The sequence below is a fragment of the Carassius auratus genome, chromosome 44 (genome assembly GCF_003368295.1).
Source record: "Carassius auratus strain Wakin chromosome 44, ASM336829v1, whole genome shotgun sequence".
Taxonomy (NCBI): domain Eukaryota; kingdom Metazoa; phylum Chordata; class Actinopteri; order Cypriniformes; family Cyprinidae; genus Carassius; species Carassius auratus.
Window position 1 is genome coordinate 1,370,536 of NC_039286.1, and position 23,907 is coordinate 1,394,442.

The 23,907-nt window shown below is 37.6% G+C and overlaps 1 protein-coding gene across 5 annotated transcripts in view; it reads left to right on the forward strand.

Annotated features, from left to right (window-relative positions):
• The window catches only part of dync1i1a (dynein cytoplasmic 1 intermediate chain 1a), a 54,174-nt gene that overhangs the window by 17,734 nt on the left and 12,533 nt on the right, over window positions 1-23,907 (forward strand). For 3 of the 5 annotated variants that reach the window (XM_026231588.1, XM_026231590.1, XM_026231591.1), the window contains 8 exons: window positions 8,193-8,285; window positions 10,157-10,319; window positions 11,004-11,103; window positions 11,270-11,395; window positions 20,529-20,675; window positions 22,138-22,251; window positions 22,330-22,463; window positions 22,825-22,969. In XM_026231588.1, the coding sequence (XP_026087373.1) occupies window positions 8,193-8,285; window positions 10,157-10,319; window positions 11,004-11,103; window positions 11,270-11,395; window positions 20,529-20,675; window positions 22,138-22,251; window positions 22,330-22,463; window positions 22,825-22,969 (1,022 nt within the window). The remainder of the gene's footprint in view (window positions 1-8,192; window positions 8,286-10,156; window positions 10,320-11,003; window positions 11,104-11,269; window positions 11,396-20,528; window positions 20,676-22,137; window positions 22,252-22,329; window positions 22,464-22,824; window positions 22,970-23,907) is intronic. The other 2 variants (XM_026231589.1, XM_026231592.1) reach the window with 1 other exon arrangement.

Consider the following 23,907-nt stretch of genomic DNA (forward strand, 5'->3'; position numbering starts at 1 on the left):
CTTCTCGATTTGAATCGTACACTAGGTGAAATAAATGTTTATATAGTTGAATCTAAAATTAACTATGTGCAATAGTACTGTATTTATGTTATTTTACTATCAAAAGACTTCCAACAAGTCAAGTAAATTTTCTAAAAAATGAAGTAAAAATAATTTCAATCGAAATAATGTTATGTAGGTATCTTGAAGTGATTTTGTCCAATAAAATATAAAAATGGAGTAACTGTTTAAATACGACGAAAGTTAAATCTAAAATATGTAATGTAGTATGAATTTTAATATTGTTTGACTGCCAATAAATTAGGTAAAATGTTTGTTTTTAATAGAAATAATGTTTTTTAAATTACTAATACTAATAATAATTCAATAATAATTTAAATTATTTACACATTAACATATTAATTTGCATTGAGATGCTGTTACATTTACTTTCTTTTGATGTCAAAATGAATTAGATATTAGAGGGGATTTTACAATTATATAAAAAGGACCAAATGCCATATGGTATTCAAATTGGACTCTATTAAATGGTAATACATAAAGTAAAATGTGAATCGTTTCAATAGATAGCGTGTTTTTTTAAATTACTCTTGAAATTACATTTAGAACAGATTAGATTTACAAACAATAAAATGAAGTTCCATTATAATAGTTGGACTTATTATACAATAGTGAAATACAATCTTAGTAACTGTAAGCAATATACAGTAAGGATGTGGTAACTTCCACGACACATTATTTTAAATATGCAGTCCAATCGGACAAGACTTGGAAATCTCAAATCTTAAACATTTCCTGTGCACGTTAGCAGCGCTTCAGAGAAGATATCGGTTCAAAGTGTTGGCTTGCTTTATCTCGCCCGACTTTGAACATTACCAGACCCCAGAGTGCGGTCTCACTCTCTGAGGGGAAGGCAGGTCTGTGATGCGTGGCCTTGAGCTTGAAGATAGCGGTACACTAAAAAGGACTTCGTGATCAATCTCAGCCGTTTGTCATGATGATGTCATAAAGATGACAAACGAGAATGATGAGGAAGGCCAACAAAAGGCTGTTCCTAAATGTGAAGTTGCTTTTCCAGTAAGGAGTCAAAGCATTATTTGCCACAGCAGCAAACTTTGAAGAGCCTCAGAATGGGCTTCAGAAGGGGAGAAGAAGGATAAGGGTTGCTATGATTTATGTGTACGGTTTGATGAACTGCATTCAGTGCATTTTAGCATTTTCTCTACCGTTTGTCATTGAGCTGTTGAGACATTCATCTATTTTTCTCTGATGTTTTAGTCATTAGATTATATTATATTCGATTTTTAGATTATATTCGAAGTTATTGTTTTGTTTTGATTTTTTTTATGCATAGCACATGTACAGAACCAATGAAATACAACAACTTACTTGCAGTGGAATTAGTAATTTAGCACATAAATAAATTATAATAAAGTGTAAATGAGGTCAAATTTATAGTGTAGTGTGGTCACAATAAAGCATGTTTTAGTAGAGAATGTTCAGAATCATAAAACAATGCAATGAAATGTTTATAGAAAAAATATACAAGCAATATTAATTTGATGTTATTTATGTATATATAGAGAAAGAGGTGTAAATAAATAATTAAATATTGAATTATTTTTTTAAATAATATTTACACTCATTTTGTAGAATTTATATTTTATTACTTTATAATTATATATACTGTATATGTGTGTGTGTGTGTGTGTGTGTGTGTGTCTTTCAATCGCTGGGTTATATTTGGAGCAATAACCAAAAATACATTGTATGGGTCAAATTTTTTACCAAAAATCATTAGTATATTAAGTAAAGATCGTGTTCCATGAAGATATTTTGTAAATTTCCTACTTTAAATATATAAAAACGTAATTTTTGATAAGTGATTTGCATTGATAAGAACTTTATTTTTACAACTTTAAAGGCAATTTTCTCAATATTTAGTTTTCTTTGTACCCTCAGATTCCAGATTTTCAAATAGTTTTTATCTCGTCCAAATAGTGTCCTATTATCCTAACAAACCATTCATCAATGCAAGGCTTATTTATTCAGCTTTCAGATAATGTATACATCTCAATTTTGAAAAAAAGAAGACCCTTATGACTTGTTTTGTGGTGCAAGGTCACATATATACAGTATATTTATAAGTGTATATATATATACATGTATGTATGTATAAAGAGTACCCTAGGATAAGAGTTGTTATGACTTTACTTTTGCAGTTTTATTTGGTCTGTAAATAATAAATTTTTTTTCTTTCTGAATTGTAGCTGAAGGTGTTGAAGCAGTATTGCTGGTTTGTCGCCCATCCGTGTGGTTTGTAGTTATGAAATGCAAACAATGTATCCACAGCCCTGGGCTTTCACACAGCTGCAGGAGGCCGTGAAGAGTGTCAGCTCAAGGACCTGACTCCACTCTGGCCTGTGCTCTGTGTGTTTGATGAGCAAGTAGCCAGGAGCACAAGTACTCTCTCCACAGCTTTTTTCCCCATCTGATTAAACAAGACAGTCTGGCTCTCTCTGTGTGTGTCTGAGTGAGAGAGAAGGGAAAAGGAAAGAGAAGAGCTTTTGTTGGGTGGATGGGTCACAGATTGCAGACTGCAGCGTGTGCAAAATCTATCATCATGGGATTGTTTTCCTGTTGCTATTTTAATATTTACATTTTTATATTGAATTTGTTACATTTAGGTTTATGCATGTCACAGACAATGCATTCAGCATATTTTTTTATCGGTTTTGTATTTTACTGAGGGATTGAACCCAGGGTCTTTGTATTGCTAGAAGCAGGCATAATTAGTTACAAAATGATGAAGTGTTTACTTTTGTGAGGATTATACTATTTTCTTCTGAATCAGCTTAATACAGTATGCAGAGACAGCGAGCCACTTGCAGGATGATTTGAATAACATGTTTGGCTGTCAGGCAACTTGAATCCAATCAATGAGATTTCTGTTTCCCGCTTTATTTCTAATGGAAAGAAATTTCAGAAAAGATGGGGGTTTTTTACATTCTAAGTATGTTTGCTAGTTTTAGATGGGGTTTTGGAGCTGACAAGTGCAAATTGTCAGGCAAGGAGATCAGATGTCCCAACTTAAACCCTCTAATTTCCCACTGCTAATTCACATGTACTGCTGTTTTTTTTTTTTTCTTCAAGCAAGTTTATGCAAGGTTGTAGTACACCTATGGAAGGGATTTAAAGCCTCACTGCCTCATTCTCATTTGTGTCATATTCAATCTGCCCTGTCTGAGGTCCATTAATGTGTAAGGATGTGACTCGAAGGACGTTTTTGTGGCTGATGTGCCATTCAGGAGTGCAGTAGATTGATAGTGTTTGTCTCGTGCTCAGTTTGTCTTGCCAGTTCCACATTACAGGCCTCTTTCATGTTCCTGTTGCCGCCTCCTCAGTGCTCTGCCTCTGTTGTGGTCTGCAGGCTGCTTGACACCCAACTTCTGTATGTACTTCATCTTAAAAAAGCAAGACACATGTATGCAGGCCTGAAAGTGTGTCTTATATGCTTGAGTGTCAGTGTGTCAATATGGTGGGCAGTAGGGGTGTCCTCCCTATGTGTCTCATGCCCCATATGGAAATACCCTCGGCCCTTCAGTTCAATTTCTCTCTGTGTTTCAGAGGCCCTGAGGAAAACAAACACCCTCCGCCCCCTCACTGAAAAAAAAATCCCCAGTTGTCAGATGAGGGGATTTTTTGATTGTCTAATCAGCTCCATATCCCAATCCAGAGGCCTGGAGCAGTGCAGCTTTGTCCAATAAAATGCTGGATGAAAGACTGAGTCGCATCCTCCTTCCGTTTAATCGATGGGATCTCTTCTCGCTTTTGGCAGCATTTTTTCACCACCATAATCTTTTATATGTGTCTGTTGTAAAGATGCTCAGAACTCTTCTGTGTGGTGATTATTTCAATAATCAAATTATTTTTTTATTGTAGCTTGTTATATTTTAAGGTTTGTTAACATGTTAACTTAATTCACATGAAATATATTTTAGCATATTTAATCTGTTTTTATATTACTTTATAAAATTAATAATGATTTTTTTATTATTTCACAATATGTAATTTTAGAAACGTATTTAAAGTGCTACAGAAATGTATTTGAAAACATTTATCTTCTAGGACAGTAGTTCTCTGGGGCCCACTAGGAGGACTTAGCAAACTTCCGAGGGGTTTTATTTAAAATGTTTCAAATGTCAAATGTAATTAAATAATTTTTTGTTCTTCAATGAATATAATTAACTTACAAATCACTGGAACTTCAAGTGGGACTGGCTTCTATGGTCAGATGAAACTAAAAAATGAGCTATTCAGCAGCAAACACTCAAGATGGGTTTGGTGAACATAGAGATAAAAAAGTACCCTATGTGTACAATGAAATATACTGCTGTATTTCTGATGTTATGGGCCTATATTTCTGCTGGAGGTCCTGGACATCTTGTTTAGATGCATGGCATCTTTGATTCTATCAAATACCGACAGATAAAAAATCAAAAATGACTGACTCTGTTAGAAATCTTGTAATGGACCATGTTTGGATCATCCAACCGTACAATAATCCAAATAGAGGTTTTAAAAACCTATATATCATATTTCAAAATGATATTTCCTCCCATTTTAAATTCTTATTATCCAATGAAAGGTTAGATTTTTGTGAATTTTGTTAAATAAAAGATCAAAAGGATTAAAAATGCAGATTAATTTTCACAGCCTTCTTTGATCATATTTACCAAGGGTGTACATATTTTTGGGCATGACTGTATATAAATAAATAAATATATATATTAATCTTATAATATATATATATATAGTTATAGTTATAGTTATAGTTCAGTTAATACAGTTTTTAAGGGGCCTTAAGAACTGCTGGTCTAGTAAGATTACTGATCTCAAGTAAACCATTTTACGATGCTTTAACATCATAAAAACAGTATGGAAGTGTGTGCCTGACAAGTGCACTGTAATTCTCCTTCAGCACTGATGTTTCCATGACCACGTCCATCTGTGAACCATTTGTGTCTGGTATATCGCGTGCAGTGTCTTTAGAGCAGGAAGTGCTAAGATCCTCCTTACCACATTCAGAGGCATTCGCTCTTGCACCCTCTATAACGAATCAAATGTTGCCACCACTACTCCATTATGCGATAACCAGAACTAATCTTTCACATACCCTGCACCCAGCCATTGCACAAATAGCAATTTCTGTTGCCTAATTAAGCAGTTAATTAGCTCGGGTGTCATAAGTCCTACACCTTGAGAAAAGCTTGTGGTTTAAGGATGTAAGTCCCATTTTGCTGCTGCTGCTGTGTTGGTCATTACGACTAGCAGCTTGACAAGCAGAGGATTGGAATTGCTTGAGCAGCTTGAGGAAACAGAGAAAAGATTGAAGGCAGGTAAGATTGGGGGGGGGGGGGCTGTCAATAGCTTGCAGGGCAGGTCCCCAGTTTCATCAACCTGGTGAATGGGGTGGATGGTTCATAATGTTCCTTCCCACTGAGGGAACCCGTATTAAGCACCAGGGGAGAGTATGTTAACCTTGTCTCGTTTATCCATCTCTTCTTCACTTTCAAGACTTCTAACCGTTTCCTCGATGACATGTTGGTTGCTGTCACCTCATGGGAAGCGCAAATAAACATTCTGACTGGGATAGGACATCAGATTCATTATGAATGGATTGAAGGGCATAGTTTAATTTACAAATTGGCTTGTAAGTTCCCCCACCGTGCTGATGTTTTTCAGAGCGATAAGGGGTGTCACGAAAACATGCTTTGGCCAAAAAGCCACAGCGATCTGCGGATATATTGCAAACCTCTTGAATGTGTTTGCGAACCTTTTGACCACAGCCATGAATCAGGGTTGTTGTTGCTTTATCCCCCATCTGTGTGGTCAACGAGGCTTCATGCGAATGACTTTCCTCTAGATCATCTGGTCATATTAGGTCACATCCTCCTCCAGACTTGAACATCCCAATCCAAAACCTTCTGACATAGTGTGTCTAGCATGTGGGTCTTCTGGTATGCAAGAGGTGTCCCGTTCTCTGCCTGTGCTATTTTTTGTCAGGCCCTAGAGAAAAGGAACAAACTGAAAACGAATGGCAGGTCTCTTTCTTCATCTTGGGGTAGGCCAGAGCAGTCCATGGTAGTGTGGTCGGCCAGGGCTGGCTGGCTGCCTGTCTGGGTCTAAGGACTCCTCTATTCCCCGCTGGTCTCTGGCTCAGAAGCACAGTCGTATTCAGCAGCTAAACCACACTTGCTCCGGGCCAGACTCAGCTCACATCAGTGATCCACATTCAGCCTCTGGGGAATCAATTGTCTCTGTGCTTATGCTCATATGTCATGGATTTCTCAAACTCAAAGTGTGTACTGTAATAACACAAAACATTAATTATTATGAATTCAACATAGAGTATATTCTATCCACATTTGATTAAAATCAAAAAAGTATTTGTATTTAAAGAGTGAATAAATGAACTTGGCTTGAAGAAGGGAAGTAAACTTTTCTTTGTTTCAGAAATTAGCTCTGCGTTAAGTCAAGACTTTAAAAGAAGTTACTGACCAATTAGCAATTCTTGTTATACACCATTTCTTTTTTACAATGTAACTCTATCGACAGTCTTTCTGTTTGGATCGTTTTAAAGGCAAGTTTACAAAAAAAGTATCCAATAATGTTGCAGAGTCAGTTATAAAAAAAATTTTAGTTAGCAACAGTAACTAAGGCAGACCTTATTGGAACATTGGACCTTATTAAATACGGTTTGTAACATTCATTCATTTTATTTTAATGTCATTTATTCTTGTGATGCAAAGTGTAATTTTCAGCAGCCATTACTCCAGTCTTCAGTGTCACATGATCCTTCAGAAATTATTCTGATATGTAATTTGTTGCTCAAGAAACATTTGTTATTTTTATCGATGTTTAAAATAGTTGTGCTGCCTAATGTATTTGTGGATGTATGTTTTTCAGGATTCTTTGATAAATAGAAAGTTAAAAATGAAAGCATTTATTAGAAATCAAAATATTCTGTATTTTAAAAGTCTTTACTGTCAAGATCTTATTGACCCCAAACTTTTGAATGGTACTGCACAGCAGTGGTTTTCACTATGGAAAAAAAAAAGATTTTTCTTTCCAGAACCCTATTTTTAAGCCGTATTGGATAGAGATAAATATAGGGAAAAACATTATTGTTTGAGATTAAACCCAAGTAAAGGCAGTAAATCTGTCATACTATAGCTTAATTCACAACAATGTGAGCAACTGCATTTTGCAAAGCTTAAATCATTGTTAAGCGTGCCTCCAGGGCCTTGCCTCCTCCTTGACTGGTGTGAACACAAATACACTGGTGTTAAGAGAGTGAGCCGCAACACGTCTGGCATGATGGGATCACTTCCTTCTGCAGACTGGGCACCCACTGTCAGCCCGACCCCAGATAATTAACCTCTGCCACCGGGGTTCAGCAAGAAAACAATCCCACAGAGCTCTGTGTGTATGCTAGCGTGACGGTGTGTATGCCCCGTCTACAGGTGCCTGTGAGGGTGTTAAGCGTCATCCTTCTCGCCATCTGCAGACATGGGACAGGGTAATGGAGAGGGCTAGGAACACATGCCCAGTGCTTCGGATGGCGTAGCAGGTGGCTGAAAGCGGATAGTGCAAGACTGGGTCTTTGACTGAGGTGACTAGGTTAATTAAGGGGTGAGTCGTCAGGTCCTGGGGGGCCCCGGGGCAGGCGTTTGGGGGGGTTGATCGAGTGCAGAAAGAGGCCACGCCACTCACCCCCTTCCGCTTCCTGTGGGGTATCTGTGCCTCTCTTCATGAGCGGACCTCTGGATTCATAAACTTACACAAACGCATGCACACGTGTAGCACATATGTTCTTCGGGTCCTAAAGGAAGTGTCTTTTAACTGAGTGTGTTGTTTCTCTAGAGCTCACGGTTGTGAAAATGCAGCTGTGCAAATCCACAATGAACCGAAGAAACAACATGCCGTGTTGATCCAAAACAAGCATTGAGTTTGAGCAGCTGATTAGTAAAGAGTCTGATTGTGAAATGAGTCAGTATGTCAGGTACAGAAGATCTGTAAGCTATTATTATGGAAGAGTCTGGGGCTCAGGGTGGGTCACAGGGAGCCAGTGAAATTTGGCAGGTGTCATAGAACAGAAACTCAATGTGACCTTTTGGGTGTCCTTTCAGAAGATGAAGAGGAGGAAGAAGAGGTCACAGAACCGAAAGCTGGCCCAGAAAATGACCTGCAGGAGGAGGAAGAAAGCAAGGACACAAAGGAAGGTAAGAGTGGGTGTGAGTGTGTTTACTTAGTTCACTTAGCTGAATATTATATTATATTATATTATATTATATTATATTATATTATATTATATTATATTATATTATATTATATTATATTATATTATATTATATTATATTATATTATATTATATTATCAGAAAGCACTGTATTTATACTTTAATGCTACAACATGGCACAGCTAGAGCTATATATTACATAATTTAAAAATGATACTAAATCAGGTCTTTTTTATTATAGTTTAAAACTTAATCTAAATCTAATCTGTATTTAAATAATTGTAAATAATAAAATCAAAAAATATATATATGTATATAAGTCTATGTTATATCCTAATTTAGATGGCAAATGTGCGCGTGTGAAGGTGTTCCAAAGGTTGCACTCTGTTAAAAAAGCATGTTTCCAACACAAACGGCCTACACCTGGCACAGATTTAGCACATTTGACTTCTGTATGTTGGATGTTACACGGAACCACATCTGCTCATTTCGGGCTCAGCGAGAGAGACGTCTCTTTACAGTAAAGCCTGAGGTTCAGACGCGTGTTCTGCACACATGTTCCATAGGTGCCAATAGAAACCATATCAGGTCTGTAGATAAATTACCCTCACTGACTAAAATTCAATGAGGCTGTTCCACAAGGGCAATTCCTTCTGTGTTGGCATAGCTGGGATTTTATTGTCGCCTTCTTTTTGATGTTTCAAAGGGAAATGCATCCTGTTAGTGGTTAATAAGCCATGGGTGGAGTGACATGACAGTGAGGGGTTTATTAACTTGACGTAGTGTCTCTAATAATTTACCATGTGATTTACAGCTTGTTATGCAAGTCATGCGACGTAAAACCTTCAGCCAGTGAAGTAATGTGTGTACCTTATAATTACAGTAGAGTACGATGATGCAAACATTTCCACTACTGTCCAAATCACGTTTTTCTTACCTGTCCTGCTTCAGTAGTTTGTGTTTGGGCCTCCCACATGTCAAAATTCCCAAAGTCACCAAACAGGATCAGCGGAGCGTTGAGTGGCCACTCGCGTGTGACCCCTGCAGCCGTATCAGATGGCATTCTTGCTGGGGGAGGGGGGTGGGGTGGGGTGGGGGGGGGGCTGGGCTTATCGTGCGCGGCATTCTGGGTCAGGCCTGATCGAACTTTAATGTCACTAGACCCCAGCAAGTGGACTTCAAAGCGAGCGGAGAGTGCATTCTTTGTGTAAGTGTACAGGGTAAATAACTAGAGAGAGGCCGGACAGAGGCAGACTGTGAAAGCACACGAGGGCTTTGACTCCACGCGGACTTTGATCACGCTTTTGTCTTCCTTATGAGTCATCAAAAAAGCCACGCAAATCAAGTGGGCTCAGATCAAAGGGACGGGCCCCTAATAGTCCGGGAGAAAAAGGAGAAATGCAATAACATCAAAAAAGGACGAGAAAAACTGGGGGTGTTCTCATTATGGAAAGAAGAACTAAGAGCAGTGTGTTCGCTAATGTACAGTATTTGCGCATTCATTTATTATTTGTTTGTCGTTTTCATGCCCGTATCTCCGGTCTAATTGGCTTAACTACCTCCAAGGCTTGTTGGGAGTCAGGAATAAGAATGTGGGCGAGTTTGTTTGGGTATAGTTTGTACAGTTCCTGCTCATCGTTATGCCGTACAGCCATGATTTTGTCTGTGGTTAAATCCGTTTGTTAGTGTTATTGTATGTAAGTGGTATGTATAAACACATGGCCCATTTTTGCGGCCATGGCATGTGCTTTTGTGTGTTTTTACATTAAAATGTATGGCCTGTTGTTTATTTATTTACTGGGCAGCTGTGTTTACGTCTTCATTGTGTTGTGTTTTGTCTTGTGTGTGGATCAGGCCACCCGCGGGAGCTGACGGAGGAAGAGAAACAGCAGGTTTTGCACTCGGAGGAGTTCCTCATCTTCTTTGACCGCGGTATCCGTGTGATGGAAAGAGCGTTAGCTGAGGACTCCAACATCTTCTTTGACTACAGCGGACGAGACCTGGAGGAAAAAGAGGGGTAAGAAAGTGATGTGTAACACAGATGTGGCTTTATATAGAAAGATGGTTTCTGAGTTAAATATGAAATATTTTAAAAAAAATATATTATGCATTTTAAATATTTAATAATGAATTCCTATATATTAAAAACTTTCTTTAACAACAGTCGAAAATGATAAATGGTTGCATTAATAATGGTTATATTATTACAAACTTGATTGCAGTGAAATTAAAATTTATGTAAGAAATTGTACCACTTTGACATTAAAATGGTAATTAATCTACATAAATTGCAACCCAAAACACAGAATGTAGTTACACAATATAAACTGCTTTAATTTTCTGGATTTCATTTTAATTTAATTTTTATTTAATTTATTTAATTTAATTTTTTTCTGGATGGTCAATTTTATATTTATAATATTTTTCTCAAGCAATGGATGTAGGTTGCTCCAGTGTTATGATCTGTCATAAAATGAATGATCACACAAATTATCATATCACTGTTGAATTTATCACATTTTAAAATGTATAGTGTATTATCAACAAATTTTCTGCAGAAAGTGATATAAATATAACAAAAATAGGAATGGTTGGTGTTAGCTTGTAGTATGTGTTATAATCAGTCTAACATGAAACCCATTGAAGACTATAGCATGTCCTCAATGAGCTGAATTTGTTAATAAGAGTATCTCTCTCTCAGAGATCTGCAGGGTGGCTCCAGTCTCTCTCTCAATCGTCTGTTCTATGATGAGCACTGGTCAAAGCACAGGGTCATCACCTGTCTGGACTGGTCCCCTCAGGTAGACTGACCTCCCTCTCTGACCTCCTGCATATGTCCGCACCTGTTCATTAAAAAGGGAGAATCCTCCCATTCTTTGTCTCTGAGTCAGCTTTATCATGCTCTTCTCTGTTCTCTCACTCTCTCATCTTTCTCCTGCCTCCACTCTCTTCTCTTCATATTTCCAGTACCCTGAGCTCTTGGTGGCCTCCTACAACAACAATGAAGACGCTCCTCATGAGCCAGACGGTGTGGCTTTAGTGTGGAATATGAAATTCAAGAAGACCACTCCAGAGTACATCTACCACTGCCAGGTGAAAACCCTTAACACAACACAAATGTACACACTTACCCTCCAAATATCGCGTCACACTGAATATTAAGGAAGTGAAAACTGCTACTGCGAGAAAATGTTAAAGAGATTCTGTGATCATTTACTCACCCACATGTCATTCCAAACCCATATGAGTTTTAACTCTGCAGAGTTCAAAAGAAGATAGTTGGAAGAATATTGGGAACCAAAGAGTTGCTGGTAGCCATTGACTTCCATAGTATTTTTTTCTCCATACTATGAAAGTCAATGGCTCCCGCAGCTGTTTGGTTACCAGCATTCTTCAAGATATCTTTTTTGTGTGTGTGTGTGTTTAACAGAAGAAAGAAACTCACACAGGTTTGGAAAAACTTGAATGTGGATAAATGATAAATCATTTTTGGATGAACTAACCCTTTAAGAAATTTGGGTTTAACTATTTATTTTAGAGATTTAACTTTTTGCTGAGTTAAAAATACATTTATCATTGGGTTTATTGTTACACACTGCATGCTATATTGCATACGATTTTAAAAACTGTAGGCAACATGTAGTACATACATGTATCCCATTCCAAATATACCTCTAGTATTCCAAATTTATAATAAAATGACCTAATTGGAAAGCCATGATAAAGGAAGTGGTAGCTTCAATAAAAGGGAGATCTAATGGAGTGTACCACTTCAGATGACGACATGCATTTAAATGAGCTAAAGGTGATATTTAATTAAAGGTGCATGCTGGCCTTGGGGTACCGCAGCGGAACAGAACACCTTATTACGGTGTGTGTCCGCTTGGGTCAGGCCAAAAAAATCTTGAGGTTTGTGTGTTAAACATATCTGGTGTCGGTTTTGATGCTAATTATAAAAGACTCTTGGTTAAGAGTCTTTTCAGGGAGACGACCAAGTAAGCAAGTCTGGGAGGCGACAGCCTGGTGTGAAGGAGAGATATTAGAGAGACATATCTGTAATAAAAAGATGTGGCTTACCACTTCCTAATCCTACCAGCCGCATATGTTTGCCCACCCACATGGTCTGCTGGTGCATGTGCTGCTTTTCCAATGCCCAGCACCTCTCACATGCACACAGACAGAGGATGCACGTACACATGCTCTTTTACTCACACAGTAAAGCATGCATACTTACACCAGATATGTTTTAGACATGCCATATTGCACACGTTTACAAACAACAGACTTTTCTTATTTACATGACTTTTTTTAATTGCCATTTTAGTTCTTTCTTATTGATTTTATAATTGTAAAACTATATAATGTTGAGGATATCAATGTCTTACAGACTGCAAAATGTATGATTGTTTATTCTTAGACAAATTTGTGCTTCAGTTCTGGGAGGGGCCTATATGACAGGGCAAAAATGTTCTTGATAGGTAATTTTTGAATTTGGCTCTTTATATTACAAAGGAGGTAATATTTGCTTCTAAAGAGCTTAATTTTTTTTTTTTTAAAGATCAGTTAAAAGATATGCTTAACCTTCAGGAAATATTGATTATGAAATATTGATTGAACCTCAGAAGGTCAACCTAAATATTAGTTGTTTATTTTCTGTTCATTTTGGATGAGGTTTACAGTCTTGTTAACAGAATGTGGGAAATGTCTGAAGACTGAATAATGAAAAACATTATATAAACATCTAAATTAACTACCCTGCAAATTTAGCCTAAATTCAGCTGATTCTGAGAATGGGATAAAGGGATAGTTTGGGACTAAATGCTTAATTTTCTTTCCTGATAAATGAAAATCATCAGTTTTTCTTTCAGTGAATTTCAATGTCAGCACTACAATTTGTTTGAAAAAGGAAGAAGATTATTATATGTTTGTCTTCCTGGGATGTTGTAGAAGGGTGCCAATTCTGTTATTTCTCGGGAGTCACAGTGTAACTGTAAATGTTTTGTAGCAGGAAGAAATCATGTGGTAACAGGGATGATGGTAACAGACATTTAATGTAACACTTGCTACATTTCATCCTAGGTCAATTATATCTAGACAGTTTCTATATAATAGTTTTCACAACAAAGTAATGGGACACTAAAATAAACTGTATTTTATAGAAAGTGCCATGTGTTTTTGATTGTGTTGTCACACAGGAGCATAAATGAAGACTCCCTTTGACCTGCCTCACTCTGTCCTTTTCTTCTCTACAGCTCAGTGCTACAAAAAAAAGTATAGAAATGTATAGAAATAAAACGTAAGAGGAATAACATACAATGGCATTTCACAGCTCTCATTCAGAGTGGCCTGAGGTTCATCCATCCTTTTTCCATCATGAGGAGAGAAATGGAGAGAGAAGCACAGGATCTCCAAACATTTGGCTGTTGGCTGAGGATGAAAGAGGTCGGGCCAATTTGCTGAGATATTGTTTTTCGCTCTGGGATCTGTTCTAAACGGCGGTGCTCCCCTCTCACTAAACAGGAATCTGATGGCTCTTAATGTGTGAGCATGTTCTGCTGAATCCCCCACACGCTCCTCTCCTCGATTCTTCACCCCTCCCTTTCTCTCTTTGTGGCTTCCCTCACTTTTGGCAGGCCATGTGGCAGAGTTCAGCAGTTTTGCAGTTGTTTTCCAGATTTACCCACAGTGGCCACTTTCATGTCCTGGATACTTCAGAAACCCTCCCTCCAGCACCGCTGTCTCCCACTTTTCCCTCAGTTTCTCTTTTTGCAGTTCCGTCTTTACCTCCTTTTGCCACATCTCTCTCTCCTTATACTTCTTCTCACACTCTAGCTATGTTCCAAATACCAGTGAGCTGACTCGCTGTCTACTTAGGCAGGTTCCTAGCCATCATGGAATTTCATAACTGAATGTACTGTGTGTAGCACTTATCATGGGAAACATGAATCATAGTTGATTTCAATTGAGTTTTCCATTAAAATTTCCATTTCCATTTTCTCTTTAAAATGCTCCCTACGTAGGCAGCTCACTAGATTTTGAAAAAGCTTCTGCTTATGTTTGCCTTTTCTTTAGTCTCTCCTTTTTTATTTCACATTCTCTCTGACTTCGGAAGGCCATTCGCTTTCAGACGGTTGTGGGATAGTTCTGAGATGGTTTGGGTTTGTTATGGGCTCTGTGGGGTGTGATCTTGGCTCTCTGCTGTTCTTTTGGGCCCATCATCATAGTGGAGCCCAGCTCGCTAGAAACACCATATGACCTTCTAAAGTGGGCTGCCTCTCTCCACATCAAGGGCACACCCTAAAAAATCTGCTCTCCGATACTGTCAGCCTTCATGTGCATCGCCTGCATTTTATTTATAGAATTTATATTTTACCCAGGATCACTCTGTAACCTCATTCAGACTGTCAGCCCCAGACCAATTTCTGTGCCAATGCGATTGAAATCGGATCATATTTAGATAGTCTGAATGGCAACAAACTATATGAAATCCGACTTTTGCAAAAGAATTTTGAGCTACATCTATATGCGGTTTGAAATCCTATTAAAATCGAATTTCTGGAAATGCTTTTCAGTCTAACCGCTCAGATCGGATTTTGCGTAGCTTTTTTACATTCTCACGCCATGTAAAAAGTCTATATGTATTCTATCTATTTGTTTTCTTTTTATTTATTATACAATTAACAAAAGTAAAAAAAAAAGGCCTCTCACACTAGCTTGCTCTGTTCTTTTTCTAATCTATCTGTTTTATTTATTATATAATAAAAAAACAACAACCTTGCTACATGTACTTCGTTAAGCTAACTGAGACTTGTTATATCACTTGCATATCAATGCTCTGTTGTTGATTTTGATTGCTTCCATTGTCCTCATTTGTATGCCGCATTGGATAAATGCATCTGCTAAATGACTAAATGTAAATTCATGCAGCTTCGTAACTTTCTGCCGCTGCCTCATAAGACATAATATTGTTATCGCTTATTATAATCCATCGCGGCAACATGTCATCATGTTGTGAGACAACACCTGTATTGCAAACTGTATTGCTCTTATTGTTGCTTTTAACGTAGACATACCAACACAACGTCATTGTCATAGAAACCAATACAGATACTGAGGAAAAACAAAGAGTGGCATGTACACACACATCGGAATCGAGCAGTTGTGATACACAGTGTGGACTGTCCATCGGATTCCAAACAGATATGAACAAAAATCAGATTTGACTGAGAGTCTGAACATGGCGTATGTGAACCCCTGCTGGATGCCTGAGACTCACTTAATAGAGGTTGGCACAGTGGAAGATGTGTTCGCAGGAGCTTGGAGAGATGCCTGCTCTGCATAATGCTGGTGGATGGAGTTGCATGTGCTCATAAAACTGAGTGTAGAAAGGCTTCAAAACCACTCACAGCTTTTGAAACAGGAAGAGCAAAGACCTCCAGTCCGCTATGGGTTTAATGCCTGCTCTTGTATCCACATATATTACCAGATAGGAATGGGTCATAACGGTTGGCTAGTTAGGAGTCAGAGTTAGTCTGCAGATTTTGGACAGTCACAGTCAAAAGATTTCACAGAAAATTCAGATCAGATTCAGATTGTGTCCGACTGAGGTGTTGGTATACTAACCAGACTAATTATACAGGCCTTCCTTAAAGGGTTAGTTCATCGAAAAATCATAATTATGTTAATAACTCATACTCATGTCGTTCCAAACCCGTGAGACTTCCGTTAATCTTCAGAACACAGTTTAAGATATTTTAGATTTAGTCCAAGAGCTCTCAGTCCCTCCATTGAAGCTGTGTGTACGGTCTACTGTCCATGTCCAGAAAGGTAAGAAAAACATCATCAAAGTAGTCCATGTGACATCAGAGGGTCAGTTAGAATTTTTTGAAGCATCGAAAATACATTTTGGTCTAAAGATAGCAAAAACTACGACTTTATTCAGCATTGTCTTCTCTTCCATGTCTGTTGTGAGTTCAAAACAAAGCAGTTTGTCATATCCAGTTCGTGAACGAATCATTCGATGTAACCGGATCTTTTTGAACCAGTTCACCAAATCGAACTGAATCGTTTGAAACGGTTCGCGTCTCCAATACGCATTAATCCACAAATGACTTAAGCTGTTAACTTTTTTAATGTGGCTGACACTCCCTCTGAGTTAATATAAGTGAGTTTTATAAGTGTGCTGCCAAATCATATGAGACTGAGTATAAAACTGCATGTCATCCGTATTTGTCTATTCTAAGAATACTGTTCATTCATATTGACTGGGCCATGGTCATTCTTTACTCTTGTCCTAAGGTAAAAGAGAGACATTGAACTACTTGCATTGACTGGCTTCTCCTCCATTGTTCTCTAAAACGGAGATATGGTATTACATGGCCTGTGCCAGTAACCACAGAGTGACAAAATCCATGGGGTGCCATTTGGAAGAAAAAAAAAGAGTTAGGGAGAGAAGGATGCTGGTGGAAGACAGAGGAGTGCATCTGGAGCTGATAAGCTTTGCTGAGAACCACATGATTGTGGTGCTTCAGGAGGAGGCGGCAGTAAATGTACTGTCTGTTACACAGTCATCTCCTCCCTGACAAATGGCTCCAACTTTTTTTTTTCCTCTTTTCCCTTTTCGGCCCTGAAAAGGGGGGCAACAAAGGAGGGAGTGTTCCTCATGCCATCTCTCTTCACGTGGTTAGTCCTGTGGATTATCCCATACTGAACCGTTCCCATTGATATTATCATGTCCCATGCACTTAGTTCCATTGAAACCCATTAAACTGCAGGAAAGTGTTGTGGGATTGTGTTTTCACTTGCATTTGACTTTCCAGTTTGACTTTCATCAGAGCTTCGGGTTGTTAGACATCAAGCTGAGCTTGTAATGAGTAATATTCTCCATAAAATCTCAATGACTGCACTGTCGAGATGGTGGGATAGTGAAACTTCAATTCAGGATTGAACATCAAACATGAAATTTCCTAATATTGACTGTACACTTATAAAAAGACCTAATAAGTAACATTGTAATACATTTATTTTATTGGTTATTGTTGTATTCTTTGAATTATGGTTGAGTGCAAAGTAAACTGTGATGCAATTAATGATAATCATTCAGTTCTTCTTTCACGGAATAATTCTATATATTCGGTGTAATATAGACACAAATTTTGGGATGTTTCTCACCTGTATGTTTTTATACTTACGTGCCAGTTGGAGCAGGTCTGAATGGCTGAAAATGGCTGAAAAGATCACAGCTAACCAGTCTATTGAGTCAAAGTGAGCTCATTCCAGTAGCAAAAGCTTGATCAAATAATGGTGTTTATGGCTTCCAGTAAAACTGAGGAAGTTTCAGCCTTTCAGGTTCCACGCGTTGAAGATAAGCAGATCTTAACCCACACTCTCCATATGGTGTGAATATACAGCCTTTTCATCCCTTTTCCCCTCAGCGTCTTGTGCCTTTGCCATGTTTAGATTATGACTTTAAAGAGAGTTCAAAAACTTGTCATATTTATCTGCGCTTCGTTATGGAGCCAAAGGTCTCTCTGGATCTATGTGGTTACGATTATGAGGGAAGTATACATCTGATGTTTTATAAACTGAGATTGCCCTCTGACATGTTATTCATCATTAATGGCCTGTTCACATTGTGTCCAATGCATTGAACTTCATGAAGTAAGCGATGATTACAGCATTAATCTAGTCATCGCTGTCATTCAGTGCTCAAAGTTCAATCAATTTTTTACATTTCTGACCTTGTCAAAAGGTCCTAATATACATGACTTTTGTGATTTTCACATAATTTTGCCAACAAGAAACTTGTTCTTTGAACAGGTGCATTCACACAAATCAGGTACTTAAAAGCTTATCCAATCAAAAGTAAACTAGTGATCCGTTAAGCTAAAGAGTTCATCTTAACTTTAAGAACAGAAAACGGACAGACCGAGTCATCAAAGGTTGCTGCAGGACACAGTGATGATACCACAGCAGACGACTCTGATAAAAACAGGCCTGCAGTGTACGGGGAGAGGCCAGAGATGCCTGTGATTGGCTGTTGGCTGGATTGCTTTCCTGAGCTGAAGTTTCAGGTTACGATACTTCATTAAGTCTCTGATTAATGGCTTCATAGCGGAGTTATTACCCTCTTGTTGTGGTGACCCCAGCTCATGTTCATTAGCCCAGTAATGAAGCGCTGGTCTGGGGAGCGTGTCCCTGTCACATGACTATAGGAGAGAGAGAGAGAGAGAGAGAGAGAGAGAGATTTGGTTCAGAGGTCATCTTGTGGCTCTGATTGAAATAGCCGTGCATTTAAGCAGCAGTGTTCCCATCTCTGTGTTAGTATTCAGAACTGAATGATCATTAATCACAGAACTGAGATCCTTTTCCAGCAGTACTGGTAATCAGACTAATCAAGTCTTGAGTGAAACTTTTCAACCTCTTAAAAGATACTAATCAATTTATTAACTGAAATGTTGGCTTTTGATGACCAGTGATTGTATTATTGCAGGCAGTTTAGTGCTTTCCATTTTATTAACCCTGCAGTTAAGGGTGGGAATCACAAGAAATGTAAAGCTAGTAAATTTAAAACAATTCTTGAAAAAGGTGACTTTTTAATTACCATTTATTTATTCAGTATTAATTGTATTTTTTTTTATGTGGCATACAGTAAGTGCAAAGCAATTATTGATATAACTGTATTAAATAGTATTGAACAAACAAAAAATGTGGTAACATTTAATTTATTCTGTTGTTTTAATAAAATACCAGTGATTACAGAACTCACAAGTTGAAGGCTGTATGTGTTAGATTCACTAAAAAGAACCAAATTGTAAGAGTCAATTATTCGTGAATCGGTTGGAATGCAGTATGGTTTTGATTCACCAAAATGAACCTGATCATCAGAATCATATGTTCGCAAATCGTTTTGATTACAGGGTGTGCTGTGTGACTTTAATTCACAAAAAATAATTGTCTCAAAAGAGTTATTTGTATGTGAATTGGTTGAATTTGATTTTGATTCGCTAAAAAGAACTGACTCATAAGAGTTATTTGCTCAGGAATCTGACTACTCACTTCATGCTGTGTGGTTTTGATTGACTAAAAAGAACATAAACATTGACTAAACATTTTTTTTTAGGTATCGCACTTCTCACTTCATTTCACTTTCATTCAGAAAAAGCTCATGAGAGTAATTCAGGAATCAAACTTGATCGCACAACGAGTTCTATATATTTTACCCAGCAGATTCAGTAGCAGTTTGGCAGTAGCTGCAAGAGTACAGTATTTGTTTTGAATAATGCAATTGCAACAACCCTTAATGAAACAACATAATTAGATTTCTGAATGTAAATGAATGGAAACATTTCTGAATAAGAATGGTTTCTTAATATTTATGTAGTCTTTCTCAGTCAGGCCGCAGTCAATCACACAATCAGTCATATGTATTTCAAAATTTTCCAAATAATCTCCAGTCCAACCATCAAACATTTTTGTCTTATTGCGTTTCAACTTAAAACCAGATTGGCTTGTGTGTCCTGAATGTAAATAAACTCAACTCGCTTTTATTTTTACCCCTCCAACTTAGTTTATTTTGAGTCCTTATAAAAAACCACCTCACACATGAGGTTGCTCCCAAACCCTCTTAGAAGCTGTATTTTTGTAGAGGGGGGACGAATGAAAGAAAAGAGAAGCGTGTTTTCTTTTTTTCTCTGGTTTGTTTTCCAGTCACTTTAAAATGAACTCTGGGTGCATGACGAGAAGGCCGCAGATGGAGTGGGGTGCAATGGAGAGACAGTCCTAGTTTTGGCTCTACAGATGTCTGGAGAGCACTATGAAAACATGCCTTTTACACTTCTGTCCTGCTGCTTCCACACCACGGTGAAAAGGGCAGTTTTGGAAGTAAAACAAAAAATCGTTGTCTCCATAAATGGTCTCCTGAGATAATTGTAAAAGTGCTTAGTAAGGGCGCTACAGAGAATTCGATGTGAAAATATATAAGCATGAGGACACGTTTCATGTGACAGGCACTGAAGAGGAACCAAAAACTCAATAAAAGTAACGACAGAGGGAAAGTTCAAGGCTAAGGCTGTAATAACAAAAGGCTGCACTTTTCGCTCTAGTGCACTCTGTTTATGATGCTGTAATATAAAACTGCTGCTCCCACAATCCTTAACATAGTCTTCATCTCCATTTTTCTTTTGTCTTTTGTCCTAAAGATTTTGTCTTGTCATCTCTTTTCCAGTCTCCAGTGGTGTCGGTGGGTTTCGCTCGGTTTCATCCTAACCTGTTGGTGGGTGGCACGTACTCGGGGCAGATTGTTCTCTGGGACAACCGAAGTCACCGAAGAACGCCGGTTCAGAGGACCCCCCTGTCCGCTGCAGCACACACTGTAAGAGAACCTACAGATACAGTCATCAGATACACTCCATCATGAATTCACTTAAGTGATTCCAAAGAGCCTTATTCTATAGAAAACAAAAGGAGTTTACCCAAGCCACTCTTTTACATACAATAAAAGTAAATGGGAGACTATGACTGTCAGATATGATTTTCAGTGAGAACATAAATCTTAGTTTCCTAACCAAAGCTCAAAGAGTTATTTCTGTTGAAAAAGTTTGCTTAATTGTACTGAATGTTCAGTTGTAGTGTAATTCAAATCATAAATGTATATTTAAAAAAAAAAGTTACTTGCAGATAATGAATGAAATAAAAGACCTCTTAAGTGCACTTTCATATTTTAACACACTTAAGTATACTTTAAAAAATTACAAATGTCCAATTACAAATAAACTTAAATTCATTCAAATACACATTTTATGCTTGACAGTATATTCGGCAATGCACTTTTACCAAAAAAAATGATAAGATTACATTTAAAGATGTACTTAAATCTTTCTTATAATAAGTGGGTCAAAGAGCACTTTTAAGGTCAACTAATTTCATTTAATATAAGTTTTACTTTTTTACATTTTGATTTATTTGCAGCTACTGTAATGCATTTGAGAGTGCATTCAGTTTACACTTACCTATATTATTAAGTATATTATTTACATAAGAAGTACTCTCTTTTATTTAAAGTATGCTAAATTGTACTACAAAATTAAACACTTTCATGGTGCTTTTTTGTCTATTTTGATTTCCATTTACTTTTATTGTATGCAAAAGAGCAGCATAAACAGTCTTAAACAAAAAAAAAGAAAATCATACAGGTTTGGAACAACATGAGGGTGAGTAAACGAGGACAGAATTTTTATTTTGGGTAAACTTTCCCTTTAACCGGACAATCACGTTATTACATGATGCTGGTAGCAATCAACCCTCAACGTTTTCCTGACCTCGTCTTCTCTCTACCAAGGGCTAGACTCAGTCTGTCAGCACAGTCAGGTTCAGTGAGCCTCATCGAACTCCTTGTCATGCAATAAAGACAGTACAGCCTAGTAGCAGAGAAAAGGGACGTCCATAGACCCTTATTGTGCTCAGCTGCCACACATGGCCCCTGAATGCCATACATGCTGAGGGTTTAAACTCCCGTGCCCTCAATAATGAAAGCCTATGTCCCGACTGCCATCTCACCACTCCACCAACCCGTCTGAAAGAGCCCATTGTTAGTCAAAAACAAAAATCAAATTGACGACAATAACAAAAAAAATGGATTCACATAGTTGACTGTATTTGCAGACGGGCAGATGCTCAGGCCAGGTTAGTTCACAAGTCTTGTCTCTATACAGACATCGCTTTTATTAAGGGACCATCCCTAGATCTTTGCTGGCCATGTATAACACTTTCTTGAATTTCTCATATTTGTCAGGCAATTGTAGGTGACATATATTGTAAATGTATTTTTCTCAAAGCACCCTGTCTACTGCGTCAATGTGGTTGGCACTCAGAACGCCAACAACCTGATCACGGTGTCCACAGATGGCCGGATGTGCTCCTGGAGCCTGGACATGCTGTCACAGCCTCAGGTCGGTGCTGATATTACACCAGCATCCATCACGTCTGTATAAAGGTCTGCTTGCTCAATCCATGTGTTTCTTTTGTAGGAGAGCATGGAGCTTGTTTATAACAAGTCTAAGCCGGTGGCTGTAACTGGGATGGCCTTCCCCACTGGAGACGTCAATAATTACATTGTTGGCAGTGAAGAGGGAACAGTGTATACAGCATCCAGACATGGCAGGTGAGTGGCACATACATGCATACATTTAACAGACTGTTTTTTTAAAGAAATTTGAAAAGATATCCATTTAAAATAAAGGGCAAGATCAGCTCAGAATCATAAAATGAGATAAAAAAGGTAAATAAAAATAAACATAAAGTACAAAAGAGCAGAAATGTATTTGAAAATAAATGAGTAATTTTGTAGATGTCTTTCTACTGTCACCTTTGATAAGTTTAATTGAAATGCAGAAATTACGTGAATGGATATTGTAAAAAAAAAAGTTCCTGGAAAAATATTCACATTTTTAACAAATATCAGATTTGATTAAGCATATCAAAACTGTTGCTGTTATTATTGCTACCTTTCTGTTGCTCCACAGTAAAGCTGGCATCTGTGAGATGTTTGAAGGCCATCAGGGGCCAGTGACGGGCATCAGTTGTCACAGTGCTGTGGGTCCTGTCGATTTCTCCCACCTCTTTGTCACCTCTTCTTTTGACTGGACGGTAAAATTGTGGAGTACAAAGGTAAGAAATAATATCCTCTACACCTTTCAAGCATCAAGCATTGAGTACCTACACAAAACTACAAGATGGTCTTAATGAATGTATGCATGACTAATGATCGGTTTTAATGAGACTCATGGACTGGAATTAGCCACTATTTAAACATTAACCAGTGCATTATCAATGAATTCATTCAAAAGTCTGAGGTTTTGTAGAACTTCTGTTTATTCAGTGATACTTGAATGTTTAAACATGCAATTATTTACACTTTCTCGTTCTAACAGCAGCAACCTTTTTTTTTTTTTTTTTTTTTTTTTTTTTGGGGGGGTTTTGTACATTCAGAAAGTACAAATTGTGAGTTATTTATTCTTTTGTACATATTTTTGTGTTGTTTTTCAGTAACAAATATCTAAAATGGCCCCACTGACCTTGTTTGTCTTTGTTTTATGCATATATGTATGTATGAAAAAAAAACAGTAAAAATTCAAATAACAGTAAAATTTTTATTATCTTAGACCACTGTTGTTTTCAAGTAAATGCATCTTGTGTTAAGGATGTTTTGACTGGAAATCAAGATAAAAGTGCTGTCTTTTTTGCTTTTTATGTTTATGAAACCCTAAAAAAACTGGATAATTCAAAATGTTTCCATCATTAATGTAGGCACACTAGAGCTTTTTAAGACCTGCTTTGTTAATGGAGACAGCATCTTGGCTTTGTCTTGTACATACAAGTAAATCCATTCTGTGTCCAGAGCTTTGAGACCACTGGACAACGGCTTTTTACTTTGGAGCTTAATCTGCAAATTCAGAAATGAATGATTGAGTCTCTTGATTGGAGTTCAAACCACACGGACCAAAGAGATTGAGCAAGAGCGGGTTAGGGTGGGAGACGTATGGACATGGTTGTGTTCACAGATACTGCAATCTGTGTCTGGAGATACTGGCTCAAATCACATTAAC